Here is a 19,544-nt window from a genome sequence, read left to right as displayed (position 1 = left end):
AAGTTCAGAGAGTCGATTTCAGTACCCAAATTTCAGAAGTCTAAGTGTTCTGGAACGAGACACCTGCGACGGTCCGTCGTGCCCACGACGGTCCGTCCTGCAGGTCCGTCGCCAAGTTCAGAGAGTCTATTCCAGTACCCAAATTTCAGAATTTCTAAGTATGCTGAAACGAGACATCTGTGACGGGCCGTCGTGCCTATGACGGTCCGTCGTGATGTCCGTAATCTTAGCCAGTTTTTCCAGAAATAAATCTGCTGCTCAAAACGACTAAACAGGTCGTTACAAGGAGTCATCTCACTCTCTGGGCCAGGCCAACCTGAATAACACTGAATGGTCAGCTTCTTTTCTGGCCAAATAAAATGTCAATTACTAACTTTTTTCCAGCTTTGCACATATAATTGAAAGGCATAATACATATATTAGACCCTCCTAAACTTGGTTTTAAATTTTAATTTTGATCTCCAACTTTCATAATGCACAAGCAGAAACTTAACTATCCAACTTTTAAATAAATAAACACATGAAACCTACATGGCAAAATACACGTAAGATACCAAGTAGGACAAAAAATGACATGTAGGATGACATGCATGACATGCTTGTCTATTTGTTCAACTTTATACAAGTTTAAATGTCTACTTGTACACACCCAAAGTTGAAGGGCATAAATGTAATTCGAAGCAAAGTTATGTATTATGCCTAATTGAAATATGTTCTACTCCATCCGTTCACTTTCAGTAGTTATCGTTTTCCTTTATAGAATCAAATAATGAAAATCTTAATTAATAATATTTTACGATGAACTTTTTTATTATATTAATATGCAAAAACTAACAATTTGTTGTACTTTTTGTGTAGCTTTTCAATATTTAAATTTGTTGTTTTACATACAAAATTCTTGTATTCTAATTTTAACTTTCAAAGTGTCAAATTGACTTTCGAAAGACGTAACATGACAATTATAAATGGACGAAGTGTGTAAGAGCCTGTTTGGATTGACTTTTGGTTTATGATTTATTTTTGTTATTTTGACTTTAAAATAAGTGCTTATAAACACTTTTTAACTTTATCCAAATAATTTAAAACTGCTTAAAACTATTTTGATTTAAAAAAATCCACCTAAAATAAGTCAATCCAAATGGAAACTAATATATAAGAGTAATTCCATATGAAATTTCCTCGAAGGACTGAAGTTTATCATATCACCTTTTTTGTATGGTTTCGTCGGTGTTCGATATTCATAGTGAAGTTCGGCTATTTTAAAATTTACACCGCCTAGGACCCCATTTAGGGGAGCGCTACCCAAGATTTTTTTATATAAAAAGTCAAAATTCAAAATTTCTAATTAAGAAAGGAACAACTCCATTCACTGAACAACTATCATAATTCGATTAATAGGTGAGAGTAGGTAATTACCCTTATATTCAAGCTTACTATAATACTACTATATAAACAACGCGGTCAACTTAATATTAATTAATCCGTATACAACTTTTAAAAGCATTTTCTCAAAATACAACTTAGCATTTGATTCTTAATTAATCAATTAATTAAACCCAACAACTGTTTGACTAGATAATAATAATAATAACATGGCATTGATGAATCAGCTCATTCATTACATCAGAAAGATACATAATCAGCAAACCTATAAATTCAACTACAATACTTAACTAATATACTAATTTATAAAAGCTATAAAATATGTTAATTTAAAAACAAAAAAGCAAATAAACATAATATAATCTAAAAAAAAGTATCCAGTGGCTAGTGGTTTGGGTTTGGAACTTTCATATGTTGGAGGTCTCTAATCAAAACCCCTTGCCAGCAAAAACAATAGATTTGTCTTCTCGATTGAGCTCGTCGCATCGAACTTGCCTAACGTGGGTTATCTCTCCTGCGAGCTATTGTATAAAAGCGAAAATTTCCCCTTGCGCATAGCCGCAACGGATTTCCCTCGCGATTAAAAAATAATGTAAAGAAGGCGTATGCAATATGTTAAAAAACAAAAACACAATAACTTTTTTTTTCCAAAAAAAAAAAGAAGAAAAGAAAAAGAACTACCACCCAACCCCATGAAGATTAGCTTTAGACGTCAAATTCTCACCATAATTTTGTTTATAGCTCTGAATAAATTCAGGCCTTGCTAATGAGAAACTTGTAACATTATTATTATTATTATTATTATTATTATAACTAGTACCAATAATATTATTTGTACTAGTTATAATTGGTTCATGTGAAGTTTCATCATTTCTAGCCATGCTATTTTTTTCCCCTTCACTTTCTCTATACTTATTTAAATAACCTTTTAAAGGTCCAACATAATTTTCAAACCCTAATGTTGTCATAGCCCATAAAAGATCATCTCCATTGATGGTCTTCCTCTTCTCTCTTTGACATTTATCCGATGCTTCGCCCGTGATGAAGCTAATGAACTCAGACACACACTCTTGAACGGTTTCTTTAGCTTCTTTCGAGATTTTCGCGTTGGATGGGAGAGATTTTTTCATGATTCTACTAACATTAGCTATAGGAAGGAACTTGTCTAGTTCTTTAGAGAAGTTATCGGATGTGTTGCTCGATAACGGGCTTTCTACCGAGCTATTTAGGGTTTTTTTCCCGGTCATGATAATAATGATAATGATAATGATGACGGAAAAGTCGAAAGAAATTAAAAGAGGAGATGTGTTAGGAGTTGTTTCTTTGTTTTGTTTTGGGATTTTAGTGTATGTTGGTTTTGGAATATTGAGAGGGAGAGAAGGGGGGGTTTTAAGCTAACAATAGAAGGAAAAAGAAACAATAGAAAAAGAGTGGACAGACGGTTTGATTGGGACATAAAAAGGATATATATTAAATTATGAGTTGATTTTCAAAAGGATTTTGTGGATTTCGTTTAAATATATTTTTATTCGATAATAATCATATTAAAGTTTAACTTATCTATATTCAATCGATACAATGTAAGGCTCATTTATAAAGACGACTATCTTAATAAAATTATTTTTAACCCGCTAATTAAATGTGAGATACATCTTAACCATTCAATCATTACTCATTATTCAAATTAGATGTCAGTGGGTCTTGGTTTTTGCATTATATATACACACTCTATATATCACGCTATATACACACTCTATATATCACGCAATTTAAGCTTAACAATTCAAAATTAAAAATTAAAAATTCAAATGAAAAATATTAAAAATTATTTAATTATAGGCAAATAAAAATACATGTATTGTATACGTTGGTTAGTATAATTATTAAGACTAATTAAAAGAAAAGGTTTGTATGAACATCAAATTTGAATTGATTTAACTCATCGTCTATCTAAAGGGAATAAAAAGAAGAAGATATTTGAGCAAAAATTTAGAAAGATATGTAGGTCGATATGTGTTACGTTGGCATTTCATTTGCATTATACTTAATTATATGGTTATCATATTTTCTTGTATTTAATTTTACTTTGATTTTTCTTATTACACAAAAGTATCAAAAAGGATTACTATCTTATATAATTAAACTGAATATATTGTTATCGTATTTATTCGAGAGAAAATGAAAAAAGAAATATAATAATAGAGAGGATCTCCATCATATTATATACCTTTTTATAAGGAAAAAAAATAATCTTGTGTTGTGAACTTTTTCTTCTTGTTTTGGACATGGAAAACTTTGCCACAAACTCCACTATAAGGTGAGTGTGAGTGGGCGGCTTGGGGGAAATTATTATTCATAATATGCTTTAAATATAATGTGACCTTTTGTTAGAGTTGACAAAATTACCAAAAAATTTAGCTCCTTTTGTTTAACCAAATATTGAAGAATGACACTAATTAATTAATACTAATTGCTAGTTTAGTTTTGACTTATACATACAACTTATGTGTAAAAATTATTATTATTATTATTATTATTATTATTATTATTATTATTGATGATGATTATTATTGATGATTTTACCAATAAAAACAAATTTATTTTTCTGTTAAAAGTGCTTTTGAATTCACGAAATTGTGGGTTTAATTCCTAACGTAAAAGTTATTTAAAATTATTATTGGTTCTTCTTTTTAATGATTTAAAGCTAGCTTTTGGTATGTTTTTGCTTTCCAAAGAGGGTAGGACCAAGAGTTCTTCTATTGTTCTTGGAATCATATCTTTCTAGAAAATTCTTGATTATAAAATAGAGTTCATCTTCTCTTTTTCATCTTTTAATTGAAAATTTGAGTATTTTTGTTCTTAAAAATTATAATTTTTCAATTCATATAATTATTATTTGTCATGATGATTTTTTTTTCTATATTATGAGCCATTCATGTTTCGGTACCTATTTTTTACAAATAAAGTTTAGCTTCTATATATACACGATTAATATAACATAAAGGGTTTACAAATAACCTAAAAATAAGGCAATTTTTTTTGAAATTATTTTTATCAAAACATGTTAAAATATATTGATAATGTAAAAAATAAAACTAAAACTAAGACAACGTATACAAGTCAAGTCCAAATAAATATAAGCATTCATAATGTACAATAATTCATTGGTAGTTTACACTATGTTTAGATCATTGTTATCCATTGTATTGTATTGTATTGTATCGTTACTATGTCTACAATGTTTGTTTTGATTGTTACTTAAAATGTATTGTATTGTATTGTTAAATTTCGTTGTTACATGACAATGAAAACCCCTATTCTATGGAACAACCAATTTGGTGTGTTCTCATTGTTACTTAATTTCTTTTTCCAATTATATATTTACATAATATTTCAAAATACTATTTTACCCTTTATCTTAATTATTTAAATCTAGTCAAACCTCCTTACCTAGAATAATTAGGATATTTTAGTAAATTTATAAATTACAATACGATCAAACCAAACAATTAAAATGTTATTAAACAACAACAAACAATACAGTCTAGCCAAACATTGTATCTACCATACGTACAATACAGAACAATAGAGTACAATACAATACAATACATTATGAAACAATGGGTAACAATGATCCAAACAAAGTGTTAGTATCCGTGGATTTTTATGTCCTTTTAACTTTTAGTGTGTACAAGTAGTTAGACACTTGAATTTGTATAAAATTAAATAAATACACACGTGTCTTACATAATATAATATATGTACAATGCCATGCAGAACACAAAATTTTCGTATAGAATGTCACGTAAGATGAGTGTCTTAATTTATTTAATTTTATACAAATCTAAATGACTACTTATACATATCTAAAATTAGAGGGCATAACTACAGGCTCAACCAAAATTAGAATGACATATATTTAGGTATTATGCCGTAAAATATTCCTCAAAATTGTAAAATGCATATGGGATAAAGATATTTGATCTATAAAAATATATTGTATGTATCTCCATTTCTAGCTCTACAAGTTCCCAAACAAAAGGTATATCCAATTACAAGTTTCTCATTCCTATTACTGGAAACACAATTTATATATCTTGGCTATTCATTGGTGCTAGTAGAAAATTGAATGATTTTTTTCTTATTATTTGACATTGGAGGAGACGTTTATGTTCGATAAAAGATTTCATCAATCCTTCACTTCACATGCAAATGAATATCTTTACAAGATTTGTAAACATTATAGGGTTCAAATTCTTGGATGGTGTTTACATTAAAATGCACAATAAGATAGCAAGGTTATCTCTCTCTTTTTTTTTTTACTGTGGTGTTCGGATCATGTTACTTTCACTTTGATTAATTATTTCATCAAATACTTGTTAAATTATCAATGTAATAATCAGGTGATTCTATCTACCATAACTTCAGTCTAAATGAGAAGAAATCATCTTTTTTTTTATTAGTAATTAAACCCTAAACTACAAGGTTTATACTCATTTTATTTAATTACTTGGCCGCACCTTTGAGCGTGTGACAAGGTATGTATATTTGCAACGCTAAGGAAAGAAAAGTAGAAAATAGAAGAAGGAATTGCATAAATTCTTTTTCCCTCCTTTATATTTATTGGTGTCCCCCATGGATTCCAAGTATTAAATCAATCACTTAAGGCTATGATTTGACATTAAAATTATATCTTCATACCTAAGTTTATTTGAAGAAGTTAAAAGGTGCAAAAACAAAAAGATGCTAATTATCTTTACTTTATTTCATCTTATAAGATCATGTTTTGAAAAAAAGAGTTCTTAAAGATATTGCATGACAAGATGTATTGATCATGCTCCACACTGATAGTTGTTCCTTATCTTGAGGCATTTTTGACTTTAGTATATAAAGTTTGTTGAAGAAAGCTAGTTTTATTGATAAATTTGAATTCTATTTGACCCCTTTTTGTTCTGACTCGAATATGAACTCAATGGTCAATCTTTTCTTGGCTTTGAGAGGTCTCATTTTAACTTGAGCAGGTGATTAAGGCTCCAAACAATTTTCATTTCTTGAGTTTCAAATAGTTGAATGGGATTGCAAAATCATCAATTGATTTGAGCCTCTTACATTGTGAAAACAAAAAAGATGACATAAACATGTTATTGTGAATAAACTCAAAACTCAATGTAGCAATAAATGTTTAGTCTTAAAATTTGTAATACTAACTCCTCTTAAAATTTAATATCATTACCTTCTCGCTTTCCGCATTTTGTTCATAATATCCTACTATCCTTATTCCTAATACTATCGCTTTTAGTACGTCAAGATATTCATCCAAGCCACGTCAATATTATGTATGATATCACCATTGGTGTCCCCACTTTCATGGATGATAAATCCAAGCTACTTAAAGCTATCTCTCTTGGAAATGTGTGTGCATCAAACCTCATTTGCATGTCTGCCTCATGCATTGCAATATCACTAAATTTCCATCAAATATTTATTTAGGTGTTGCTCAACGTGAACTCTTTATCATCTAGAGTTTGTCTACATGTGTCTATTAAGGATAAACAATTGTAGTCTTATCGCAATAATTTGAATTATCCTTTGGATGATAGTTAGCTTGTATTTAGGAGTTTTATACTCATATAACTCTATCTCATGTATTCATATTAAACTTGATGTAATACTATATATACATGAATAGACGATACTCTCAAAATATAGAGAGTCATTATTAAATTCTCCTTCTTTAACTTGGTATCAGAGCAGTGTACGATTCCTGCTTCCTTCTTCTTCTTTTTTTCCGTCCCTATGGCTTCATCTTCGACCAACAATCTCCTTGTGGCACTATCGGGAGGATCCAACAACAAAGTTTCCTTATCTCCTCTCAATTTCACACTTACCCAAGATAATTATCTTCTGTGGGAAACCACAATCAGATCTTCTCTTGAGGTATTTAACTGGGAAAAATATCTCGACTCTACCCAAATGCCCTCACGGACGGTTCTGTCTCCGTCAACAGATAGCTCCACAAATCAAACTCATGTTCCCAATCCAGAATATGAAACTTGGAAATCCCATGACAGGGTTATCCTTCTTTGGATCAAAACAACAATTGATCCGTCTATCCTTGGACACATTATTCAGTCTCAAACCACAGCTGAGGCATGGACTAGCCTTCATCATATTTTTCAAACTCAATCTCTTGCTCGAGTGATGACTTTGCGTCTCCAACTACAAACAATGACCAAGGGTGGAGTACGTCCAGCGCAGACGTACAATTTCCAATAATCTTGCTATGGCCCTTCAACCTGTCACAAATTATGAATTGGTGACTTATATCCTGTCACTTGCGAGGAACTATTTGGTCTTCTCCTATAGGAAGAACAAAAACTTGCTGATGAATCTGCCCATGTCACTCTTTCGGCTAATATTCCCAATCGCCAAAGTTTTCAGTCTCGGCCGTCTTATAACTCCAACCCAACAACGAATCAATTCCAACAACGCAATCCCAAGAGCCATGACAATAAACGGCCATCTAATCGTCCGCTTTGCCAAATAAGTGAAAAACTTGGCCATGTAGCAAAAAATTGTTATAATCGGTACAATGATCAATACCCGCCAACTAATACACCTCGACCTCAAGCCAATGTTGCTACCTCATCCTCGGCGTTCTTGGACCCCTCTTGATGTCTTGACTCAGGTGCCACAAATCATGTCACTGCTGATGTTGGTAATCTTTCTATTTCCTCAGACTATTCTGGAAATGACTCGCTTGCTGTTGGTAACGGTTCTCAACTCCCTATAACTCACTTTGGTTCTTCTTCCATTCCCTCTCCCTCTCAATCTTTTCAATTAAAAAATGTCTTAGTTGTTCCTCAAATTACAACTAATCTCCTTAGTGTGTCTCAGTTTACTCGTGATAACAATGTCATAATTGAGTTTCACCCTTCTTGTTGCTTTATAAAGGACCTACAGGGAAAGGTTCTACTTCGAGGAATGATTAAACATGACCTCTATCGTCTTGCTGCCTCTCATCTTCCATCTCGACCGAGAAGTTTTTTGGCTGCCAAAGTTCCTCTCCAAACATGGCATGATCGACTTGGTCATCCTCATGAATATGTTCTCCGTCGTTTGGCTTCCAGTGTTAATCTTCCAGTTTCTAGCAATAAACTCCACTCTGTTTGTGGCTCCTGTAAACTTGGCAAGAGTCGTCGTTTCCATTTAGCTTCGTCTCATATGTCAAGTTCTGTTCCTTTTGAATTAGTCTATTCTGATGTATGGGGCCCTACTTCAATTGATTCTATTAATGAAAACAAGTACTTTGTTCAATTTCTAGATGATTATTCTAAATTTGTATGGACTTTTTTTATGTCTTCTAAATCTCAAGTGTTCACCATTTTAAAGCATTTTATCAAAATGGTGGAAACTCAATTTAGTCGCAAAATTAAATCTATTCAAACTGATTGGGGAGGTGAATATCGCAATGTCTCTACCTTTGTCCAACAATTAGGTATAATTCATCGCGTTACTTGCCCTCATACTCACGAACAAAATGGTGCTCCTGAACGTCGTAACCGCATCATTGTTGAAAAGGGTCTTGCTTTCTTGCAAACTCATCTCTTCCCTTACATTTTTGGGAACATGCCTTCTCCACATCCACTTACCTTCATAATCGGATGATCAGTCCATCTCTTAATTTTCAATCTCCATTTTCTCTTCTCTACAATCCTAGTCCCGATTACTCGTTACTTAAAATTTTTGGGTGTTTGTGTTATCCTTTTCTGCGTCCCTACAACAATCATAAACTTCAGTATCGATCTTTGCCTTGTGTATTCTTAGGATACAGCAGTAAGCACAAAGGATACTTGTGTTTTCATGTTTCATCAAGTCGTCTTTACATTGCCCGTCATGTAATTTTTGATGAGCAAAACTTTCCTTACTCCATAATGACCAATAACTCCAAACTTGCCTCTCCCGCTTTAAGCTCTCTCAATCTTGATATACTCGCCTCTTTGTTTACCTCATCTGACCCCTTTCCAGTCCCTACATTTTCCTCGTCTATTTCTTCCAACACCAATAATTCAATCCCTTCATCCAGTATGCCATCATCCTCATCTCCACTCTTATCTGCCACTTCCGAGCCCTTAGAACCACCAATTCCTTCCGCTTCTCCGTCTCATGTTTCCGCTTCTCCCCATTCTGTTCCTCCATCTTCTACATTTCCCTATCTTCGTCAATCCTCAACGTCTATTCACCACATGACTACTAGAGCCCAAACTAATTCTCTTAAACCCAAGACATTTCTATTGACTGTTCAGAACACCTCCTCTTCTCATATGGAACCACAAACTTACAAGCAAGCAAGTTCATCTCCGGAATGGTGTGAGGCCATGTCACATGAATTTAATGCCTTGATTCGTAATGACACTTGGTCCCTCGAACCATCTCCTCCTCATGCCAACATTGTCGGGTGTAGATGGGTATTCAAAGTTAAACGACATGCCAATGGGAAGGTTGAGCTGTATAAAGCTCGTCTTGTGGCTAAAGGTTATCACCAAGAAGAGGGTGTTGATTATTTTGATACTTTTATCCCTGTTGTGAAGCCTACTACAATTCGGGTGGTCTTATCACTTGCTCTTGCTCGTGGCTGGCCACTTAAACAACTTGATGTTAATAACGCTTTCTTAAATGGTGATCTTCAAGAGGTTGTGTACATGTCTCAGCCCCCTGGCTTTATCGATACACAATATCCTAATCATGTTTGTCGCCTAAGAAAAGCTCTCTATGGTTTGAAACAAGCCCCTCGAGCTTGGTTTACGAAACTGAAAAATTTTCTGGTGCAACACGGATTTCGGAGTTGTTATACTGACTCCTCCCTTTTTGTTCGCAATCGTGGCTATGCTCTTACCTACCTTCTCGTCTATGTAAATGATATCATTATTACAGGTAATGACTCTAATTTTATCTCCCACTTCACAGCCACTTTGGACTCTGTTTTCTCCCTTAAAGACTTGGGCAAATTGAGTTTCTTTCTTGGGATTGAAGTACTGCATCACCATGGTTCTTTGCTACTGTCTCAGTCCTCTTACATCAAGGATATTCTCCACCGTAGCCATCTCCAAGATGCCAAACCATTACGAACCCCTGCAGACTCTACTGCCACACTCACACGTGATGGACCGCCGGCTCCAGATGCTACTTTATATCGTCGTATTGTTGGTGCTTTGTAATACGCCACAATTACTCGTCCAGACATCTCTTATGCTGTTAATCGGGTTTGCCAGTTTATGCACGATCCTCGACTATCTCACTGGTCTGCAGTTAAACGCATTTTGCGTTACCTTAAGGGCACAATGCACCTTGGTCTCCAATTTTTTCCATCATCAGATCAGTCACTTCAAGTTTACTCTGATGCGGGATGGGCTGCCGACATCCTTGATCGTCGCTCTCACCATGGCTATGTTATTTTTCTAGGAGGTAATCTTGTGAGCTGGTCTTCTCGAAAGCAAACTGTTGTGGCTCGCTCCAGCACCGAGGCAGAATACAGAGCAGTTACCTTTGCCACAACCGAAGTGGCCTGGCTTCAAAATCTACTATTTGAACTTGGCGTCCCTTGCAGCAAGCCACCTGTGCTTCTATGTGATAATTTAAGTGCACTTTACATGTGTACCAATCCTGTTTTTCACAATCGCTCGAAACACATCGAGATTGATTATCATTTTGTTCGTGAGAAAGTTGAGCAAGGCTTTCTGATTGTTCGCTATGTTCCCACTCAAGATCAGTTTGCGGATATCTTCACAAAGGCCTAGGCTAGTCTCTTTTTATTCATTTTCGTGACAAGCTCAATGTCCGTACACTACCGTTGAGTTTGACGGGGGATATTAAGGATAAACAATTGTAGTCTTATCGCAATAGTTTGAATTATCCTTTGGATGATAGTTAGCTTGTATTTAGGAGTTTTATACTCATATAACTCTATCTCATGTATTCATATTAAACCTGATGTAATACTATATATACATGAATAGACGATACTCTCAAAATATAGAGAGTCATTATTAAATTCTCCTTCTTTAACTGTGTCCAACCTCACATTAACTCTATTTTGTGTTTCTTCGACCAGTACTATGTCATCCATAAATAATATACATCATGACACCTTATCTTGAATATATTGCATCAATTCATTCATCACCAACATAAATAGGAACGGGTTAAGAATCGATCCCTAATGCAATCCCATCTCAATTGGAAGTGTTTCAGTTCTCCTCTCATAGTTGGGTCTAGATTCTATCTTATATGTTCCCTGATGTAGGCTAACAGTACAACTCTAGCCTCCTGAAATCTAGAGAGGACTTTTCTCGAGACACCGTCATAGGTTTTTAAAATATCAATGAACATCATATGTGAGTTTATGTTTCATTCCTTATATTTAAGTCCATCTTTCTTTCCTTCTATTTCTTCATCAATCTGCTCACAAGATGGATGGCTTCTGTAGTCGCTCCATAAATTTAGTTCTTAGAAATAGATACACACCCCTTCCCACCCTCATCATTCTCTCTCAAACTGTCATTGAATGGCCTAATAACTTGATACTTATATAATTGCTACAGTTTTGTATATCACTTTTGCCCTTGTACAAAAATATACCGTTATACCCCACCTTCATTCTTCAAACATTTTGGTTATCGATCTTAAAAAGGATATCAAACAATGCGCACACTATGCTTGGAGGACTTGCTAACAGTTTGATGCACTATCTTTCTTTAACCCTTTGAGCTAAATACGGGAAAAGAAAAGGGAGAAAGATTCATGGACCGATCCCATCATCTTCACTTCGTAAAAATTTTGTGATCACCACAAGAACGCCTCCAACATCCAAGGGCTCACAGATCGACAATGGAACCCTATTTAATAAACAAAACACATTTATTGTCCACTCTCAAATTGGGCAATCGGGATTGGAGAAAGTCAATGACTTATAAATTTTTAAATCAACCTTCTTAAGATCAAAGAGTCTAGCGTTAGAGTAGGGTGAGCCCTCTGTTTTAGGGTTTCTTGTAGTTGAATTATTCGGAACCACAAGAATCCTTCGTTAATCGCTCTATACCTATCATGTATGCGCACTCCTTTGATATTTGATTTGGCCTGGTCACTCTTCCCCTGTTCATTATACTAATAGCACACTTAACCTCTTCAACCTTAATTAACCTACTATGTCCAAAATTTTGATGTCTCTTAGAGTGTTCTAAACCATCCAAACATGCAATGTCTCTGTCCCCTTCTCTTTTCAAGAGTTTGTGGAAGTATGATTGTCATCTTCGCTTAATGAGGGTCTTTTTTTACCAATACCTTATTTTATTCTGCCTCGACGCACTTCGGTCGATCCAGGTAAGACTGGTCAACGGACCGGAACCGGTTCACCGGACTGGAACGAACCGGTACCGGATCGAAACGGAACCTGTTGACCGATATGTTGACCGGTACCGGGATGAACCGGACTGGAATTACCGGGATGAATAATCGGTTCCGTCCCGTTCCACTGTATACCGGGATGGAACCGGAACGGACCGGGATGGAACGGGACGGGATAAACGGGATAATATTTTTTGGGATTACAAAAATATAATTATTTTTTTTATTTTTCTAAGTATAAATTAATAGGTTTTAAATTTATACTATAATTGTTTACTTAAGTTTATTTTAAAGATATTTTGTTAATTTTTTTTGTTGTTAAGTTTGCAAGTAAAGTCTAATAAAGTTTTCAAAATTTAAATATTTTGAAGTTTATACTTTATAAGTTATTACTTATATTCATTAATATTTATTTTATAAGTTATATTTATAACTTGTGTCTTGTAAATATTAAATAAATAAAATTTGTAATTTTAAAAAAATAAAACTGAAATAAGGATAAAACAATTACAAAAATTAAAAAATATCAATATAAAATATAAAATATAATTTATAGAAAATATAAATATAAATTATATAAAATATAAAATATAAAAAAATTAATATATATTAAGTAAACCGGATTGGAATCGGACTGGACCGGACCGGAACCGGGATGAACCGGTACCGGTACACCTGTACGAAATCATGGTTCCGTCCCGTTCCGTGTACCGGTTCAGACTATCCCATCCCGTCCCGTAGGCAAACGAAACGGGATGAACCGAAACGAACCAGAACGGTACCGGTACGTCCCGTTCCGTTGACAGTCATAGATCCAGGTGTAGGGATTCTTTTTTCTCGACTTCGCAACTTTATACAATTTTTCACCTCCCATTTTGTCCCCTAAATCAATATACAAACATTTGAAAGTTCTCTTCTTTGTTGTTGTAACCTCTAACTTAGCCTCCACCTTCGCCGCCTTATAAATTTCCTTATTCATCCACTTTTCTTCCTCAATATTACACTTCACTAACTTTGCATAAACAATTTTCTTTACTTTCACTTTACCTTGGACTTCTTTATTCCACCACCAATCCCCTGGATGACCACCAATATTACTCTTAGATATCCCTCACACAAATCTAGTTACTTTCACGGTATAACTACTTATCTTATTGTACATGTTGCATTGTTTGCACTCTGACTACTCTGTAGTTCCTGATTGCCATTAACTCTCTCTCATTTCTCGAGAGAGGACAGTGTTCAAGCTATCCTATTTAATCATTGATCGCTCATATAAAACCTTCTTTATACTATGTTGCTTAATCTTCAATTACACCATAAAAAACATATGATGGATAGTAAGATTTTCACTCGAAATAATTTTGCAGTCCTTACGACGACCTCTATCACCCTTTTGAAAGAGTAAGTAATCTATTAGAGTTTAGCCATCACATTACGAAAAGTAGTCAATGGTTCTCTTTTTTTTTTTGAAAAACATAAATTAGCTATCATCAACTGTGACGATCCAAAACATCGTTATTTAGGAAAGCAAAACGTCGAGGGAAAATTGAGTCACCATCCCGCCACAAAGGGCTTATTTCCTCTAGGAAGACAGCAACAGAGATTGCGTTAGAGCGGAAATGACTGGCCAAAACTTAAATAACGCGAAGTCTTATTTTTACCTTTTTTTAAAAACATCAAAAATAGGTAAGGATTACCCCACAAATCTTGAGAAAGTTGTCGTAGACTTCGGAAAGAATGATAAAGTGATTTCTAGCGCAAGGACAACGATAGCTTGTGAATTTTTTGTCAAATCCACCATCACGAGGTCGAAAAAAATAAGTGGAGCCCTAATTTCGTGCAGATGCTTGGCGCCCAGGTAGGCTAGGTTTATTTGATTGAGTAGTTGTAAATTTGTGGTTCAGTGCATAGTATACTAGTAATTGATGGTACAATTCATTTGTAGGCTTTCGTGCACTGAAAAAGGAATAGTTGTACATGTTATCCTAGTTATTCCATCCGGATTGTACCTTAGGAGGAAGACTAATCTTGTTAATCAAGGTAGGTGATAGTTGATTTTTTGTGTGATGTATGCTATCAATTTTTTATTGGAATGTATGTATGTATGTATATGAATGTTGCGTTATTGATCACACTTTATGTAAGTGAGTATGAATGAATAATTATATGTCATGAAACAATACTTGATTGTATAATTTTGATAATGTACATTGTGATTGTGATTGTGGCTTGTTGAATGGATTGTGTGTTACGTTCCACACACTAACTGAGGTCGAATGTCACATAACGACATAAATATTGAAACGAGTGTCGGGGTCCGACACACTAACTTGGATCGGGTACCACATTCGGTGCACTAACAGATTGAATATGGATCCCAAGAGAGGACCACTGATTTGTCGTATATGCATATTTATGTGATATTAGGAATGTGAATATGTACATTGCGTCTGAAATTGTTTGACTAAATTGTAACTTTGTGTAATTGTATTAATGTAGTATGCTTGTCTGATGGATATCTGGTTATTGAATGAACAAGGACTGACTAATCCCAAATCGAAATAGAATATGGTAAGTGGAGACCGAGGATTCAGTGTCAATATGTGTTGCTTCGAGATGTGGTCTGTATTAGTGACTGCTAAATACACGGGGTGATGATAGGTTGTAAGTGTTAAGTAGTTAGGTTCTACTCTGATTGAAAAATTGTATGGGAAAGATAATAAGCCTTGACAGAGTAAATTTTAAATCAAGGGTTGAGTGGGTTGGTGGAATAAGTAAGGGTATGTCATGAGTATTGACTAAGTTAATAATAGTTCTTTTCGAAATTTCCTCTTAGGGATAGGATGATTAAGTATGATCAAAAACTGAGCGAGTAAGATTTAGAACCTCTAAAGCATTTGGGAATTATAAACGTGGAGTAAAACAGTCTTATTGCATGTTTCTTACTAGTCGATTTCTCATATTATACGGTGAGCATCAGATTGACCGATGATGCCTACCAGTACGTGTTTTTGTACTGATACTGCTCTTGCTATGCCTTTTTGGGCATAGTCTAGTTGCAGGTTCTGTGATGTTTCGTAGGTGAAGACGAAGTCAATCTCCAGCAGCTTCTAGTTCTCCTTCCGCATGGTGGGAGCTGTGTCATTTATAATTTTGTTATACTTGCATTCTTTGTAGCTCTTCTACCTGTTTAGACTAGATCTCTAGGGTGTTAATTACTTTACAAGTCTTAACTTTGAAACAGTTTAAGTTCTTATTTTATACAAATTTCTATGAAATTGTCGCTATTTTGGTTTTTTCTTAATCTTCTACATGTTTTAAACGGCTGGAAATGAAGAGTTCTCCTATTTAGGCGTTAGAGTAGTTATCCATACAACTCGATTGATTTGGATCCTAACGTCAACTCAAAAGCTGTAAAAAGTAAGAGAGAGAAAAATCATTATAAAAAATATTTTCTAAGAGAAAGAAAAATCATTATGAAAAGTATTTTCTTGCAACAAGAGCAACACCTAACAAGGTTTTTTGAAATTTTCAATACAAAATAATTTTCTAAGAGAATTATTTTTGAAAAGTATTTCCCTCGTACCAAACACTCATGGTTCCTCTTTTTATAAAATCACTTATAATTGACGATTTTAAATTAAGAAAATTCCCAATTAGCATTTTAAAAATTCTGCTTCTCTAGGAGGGAGATGTATGATGAGTCATCAAATAATTAAGTTGGCTTGCTTCTAGCTACTTCTAATGATCAGCGTGATATATTCTCCAGAGAAATTCAATACTTCTAATCAGACACAATTATATTTTTTATTTAACATTGCTTGATTAATTAAAATTTATATTTGAAAATTTCACTTTCAAAGAACTACATTTTATGTTAAAATAATTTTATTCACTAGATTTAACGTATAGCTTTTGATTAAAAATAAAAACATACTTATCACTTTATGAAAGTTTTCCGTAATATTATAATACTCTTTTATCTCACTTGGCTAGGGATTTGATGAGCTAACTCTTCAAGTTCAACTAAACTATTAATTAAAAACTTACACGTTCCATATACTATAATTTATTAGTTTTTCCTAATTATTAGTACTAGCTGTGCTTACCTCTTGTAACAAAATGTGCCAAATGTCAATTTGCTAAAAATAGTGAAGTACATTCATTATACTATCTCTATTAGTTGTCTCTTTAATCAATCCAGCTAAATGTTTAAATAATGTTGTGCATAATAGAACTCCTACTATTATTTATAAAATGGAGAAGGGTTAAAAATACTTTTAAACTATTTAAAATAGTTTTAATATACTTTTGAACTATATTTCGGCTTAAATATATCATTCCCTTCAAATTATAAGGTTAAAAATACCCTTCTCATTAACAGGATATGTTAAACGCCATTTGGATGCCATGTGGATATCACATGACATGCCACATAAGCCAATAGAGTTTCACTCATGCCACTTAGAAAATAAACTTATCCCTAATTTCCCCCAATTTTCTCTATTTCCCTTAGAATTTAGAAACGATTTCACTGAAGAACATAGAACCCCTTTATCTTAGAACTTATATATTTTGTGAAATCGTTTTAAGGAAATGGAGAAATGAGGAAAAGGAGTTCTATGTTCTTCAGTGAAATCCTTTCTAAATTCTACGGAAAATGAAGAAAAATAGGAAAAATTAGGGGTAAGTTTATTAGTTTACGTGGCATGAGTGGAACTCTATTGGCTTATGTGACATGCCATGTGACATCCACATGGCATCTAAGTGGCGTTTAACCGATTCTGTTAATGAGAAGTGTATTTTTGATCCTATGTTTGACGGTAGGGGTATATTTGAGCCGAAGTATACTTCAAAGGTATATATGAGCTATTTCTGATAGTTTTTGACCCTTTTCCGTTTATAAAATAGCTGGAGTCTGGATTAATTAAGAATTTACACGTTAAAAAATTTATAAAAATAGTGAAAATAAAATATTGAGATAGATATATAGACATATTAGGAGAGATAATATTAAGAACATAGATATTCGCCTATTTAGGATAATGTGAGAAAAAAATTTATGTGGTGAACAAGACGAGGAAGGTGAGGCTGAAATAGTTCAGCCATGAGATGCATAGACAATGCTCTAGTGAGGAGGTTGACAATGGTATATGATGAGAGGTAGAGGTAGAGGTAAAGGTAGAGGTAAACCAAAAAAGTATTGGACACGTGATTAGACAGGACGTGATACTCCTACAGCATATCGAGGAACATGACCCTAGCGGAGATGGAGGTCGAGCTTAGGGTAGAAGGTTAATAGATAATTTAGTGTTGTCTAATTTTTCTTATCAGTATTTTTATTATTACTCTTTTATTATTTTATTCTTCAATTTCATTATTATTTATTGTTTTTTTGTTGCTTCGATTGCTATATAATTTTGTTTCTATTATTTTTTCTCCTTTATTTAAGCATTACTTTTTTCACTATTACATTAAGATCTACCGAAAACTATCTCACCAAAACTAGATTCAACTTATATGATTTATTTATGGACGAAAAATAAACATTACAAACTAAATAAACTAATGAAGTAGAAAAAAAGGGTAGAAATTAACAAGGTGAAACAGGATAAAGGGTAAGGATCCAAACAAAAAGCATCTGATCACTTAAAAACAAGTATGACTTTTAGAGAATGACCTATATTTTGACCTAGATAAGTTGGAATTTGTTTGACCAAAACCAAAATTCTTTAAAAATAATTTTTGTTTTTTTTTGCTTTTATTTAATTACAAACTGGAAAACGAAGAGCTTATGTGGTTTTGATTAATTTTTCTAACAACTGTTAGGGCTGAAGATGGATATATAGATTATTATGCGGAATATTTTACGTATTATAACAACTGTTAGGACTGAAGATGGATATATAGATTATTATGCGGAATGTTTTACGTATTATAAGAGATTCGAATAGCACGCCATATAAGCTTTGAGTATACCTTTATGATTAAAATATTATATACATTAATATAAAATAAAATTTAATCTATATGTAATGTAATTTTTCGACGAAAAATATCCCATAAACATTTCGTTGACACCATCATATAGCTCCACCCCTGTGGAAGACTATGAGACCTAATAGTTTTCCAGCTCAGGACAAAGTGAAAAAAGAAAGAACGGAAAAAAAACAATGATTTAGTGTTTATATATAACATCATGCCTCTAGTTATTTTATTTCAACTATTTTATTAACAAATCACTCTTAATAAAATAAATAATCTCAAGATTTGTCACCAAAAATTGGACAATAGACGCTGCCGCATATTTTAATTTAGTGAATAACAAAAGTGGTAAAAAGAATTAGATTAATTAATTAAAACATCTTATTATAATGCTTGTCTTTATATTTTAATTTTTTTAAATTATACACTCTTTGCAGGCTTGTATTGCTCTAGAAGTAAATGGAAATGCTAATGCTCAATCCTTTCCCCTTTATTACAAATTAAGAAAAGATTATTTAAAATATATTTTCTTATTTTATTATAATCTCTAAAAAAAATATCAGCTAAAAATTTATTTTAAAAAATCTCTTGCATACATTCATATCCTCTATCAGATATAGTCTTTTCATCTCAGGTACATTTTTATGCCCCTCGGCCCTCTTAAATACATTAATTCCTTTCGAATATATCTCTATCCCCTCTTAGATATATCATTCTCATTAAGTAATGTATCATTTGTAAATATATATATGTAGATTTCTGATGTATTC

At 33.2% G+C, this 19,544-nt stretch overlaps 1 protein-coding gene across 1 annotated transcript; it reads right to left on the bottom strand.

Annotated features, from left to right (window-relative positions):
• Positions 1-1,579: 1,579 nt before the first annotated feature.
• LOC107017279 (nuclear transcription factor Y subunit B-3-like) lies at positions 1,580-2,757 on the bottom strand. The gene has a single exon (XM_015217540.2). It carries the CDS (start codon positions 2,628-2,630, stop codon positions 2,061-2,063), a length of 570 nt encoding a protein of 189 aa, XP_015073026.1. The 5' UTR covers positions 2,631-2,757; the 3' UTR covers positions 1,580-2,060.
• Positions 2,758-19,544: the final 16,787 nt, after the last annotated feature.

Source organism: Solanum pennellii, chromosome 4 (genome assembly GCF_001406875.1).
Source record: "Solanum pennellii chromosome 4, SPENNV200".
NCBI lineage: Eukaryota > Viridiplantae > Streptophyta > Magnoliopsida > Solanales > Solanaceae > Solanum > Solanum pennellii.
The sequence above is the reverse complement of the archived record's forward strand: the minus strand, read 5'-3'. Positions and strand labels throughout refer to the sequence as shown.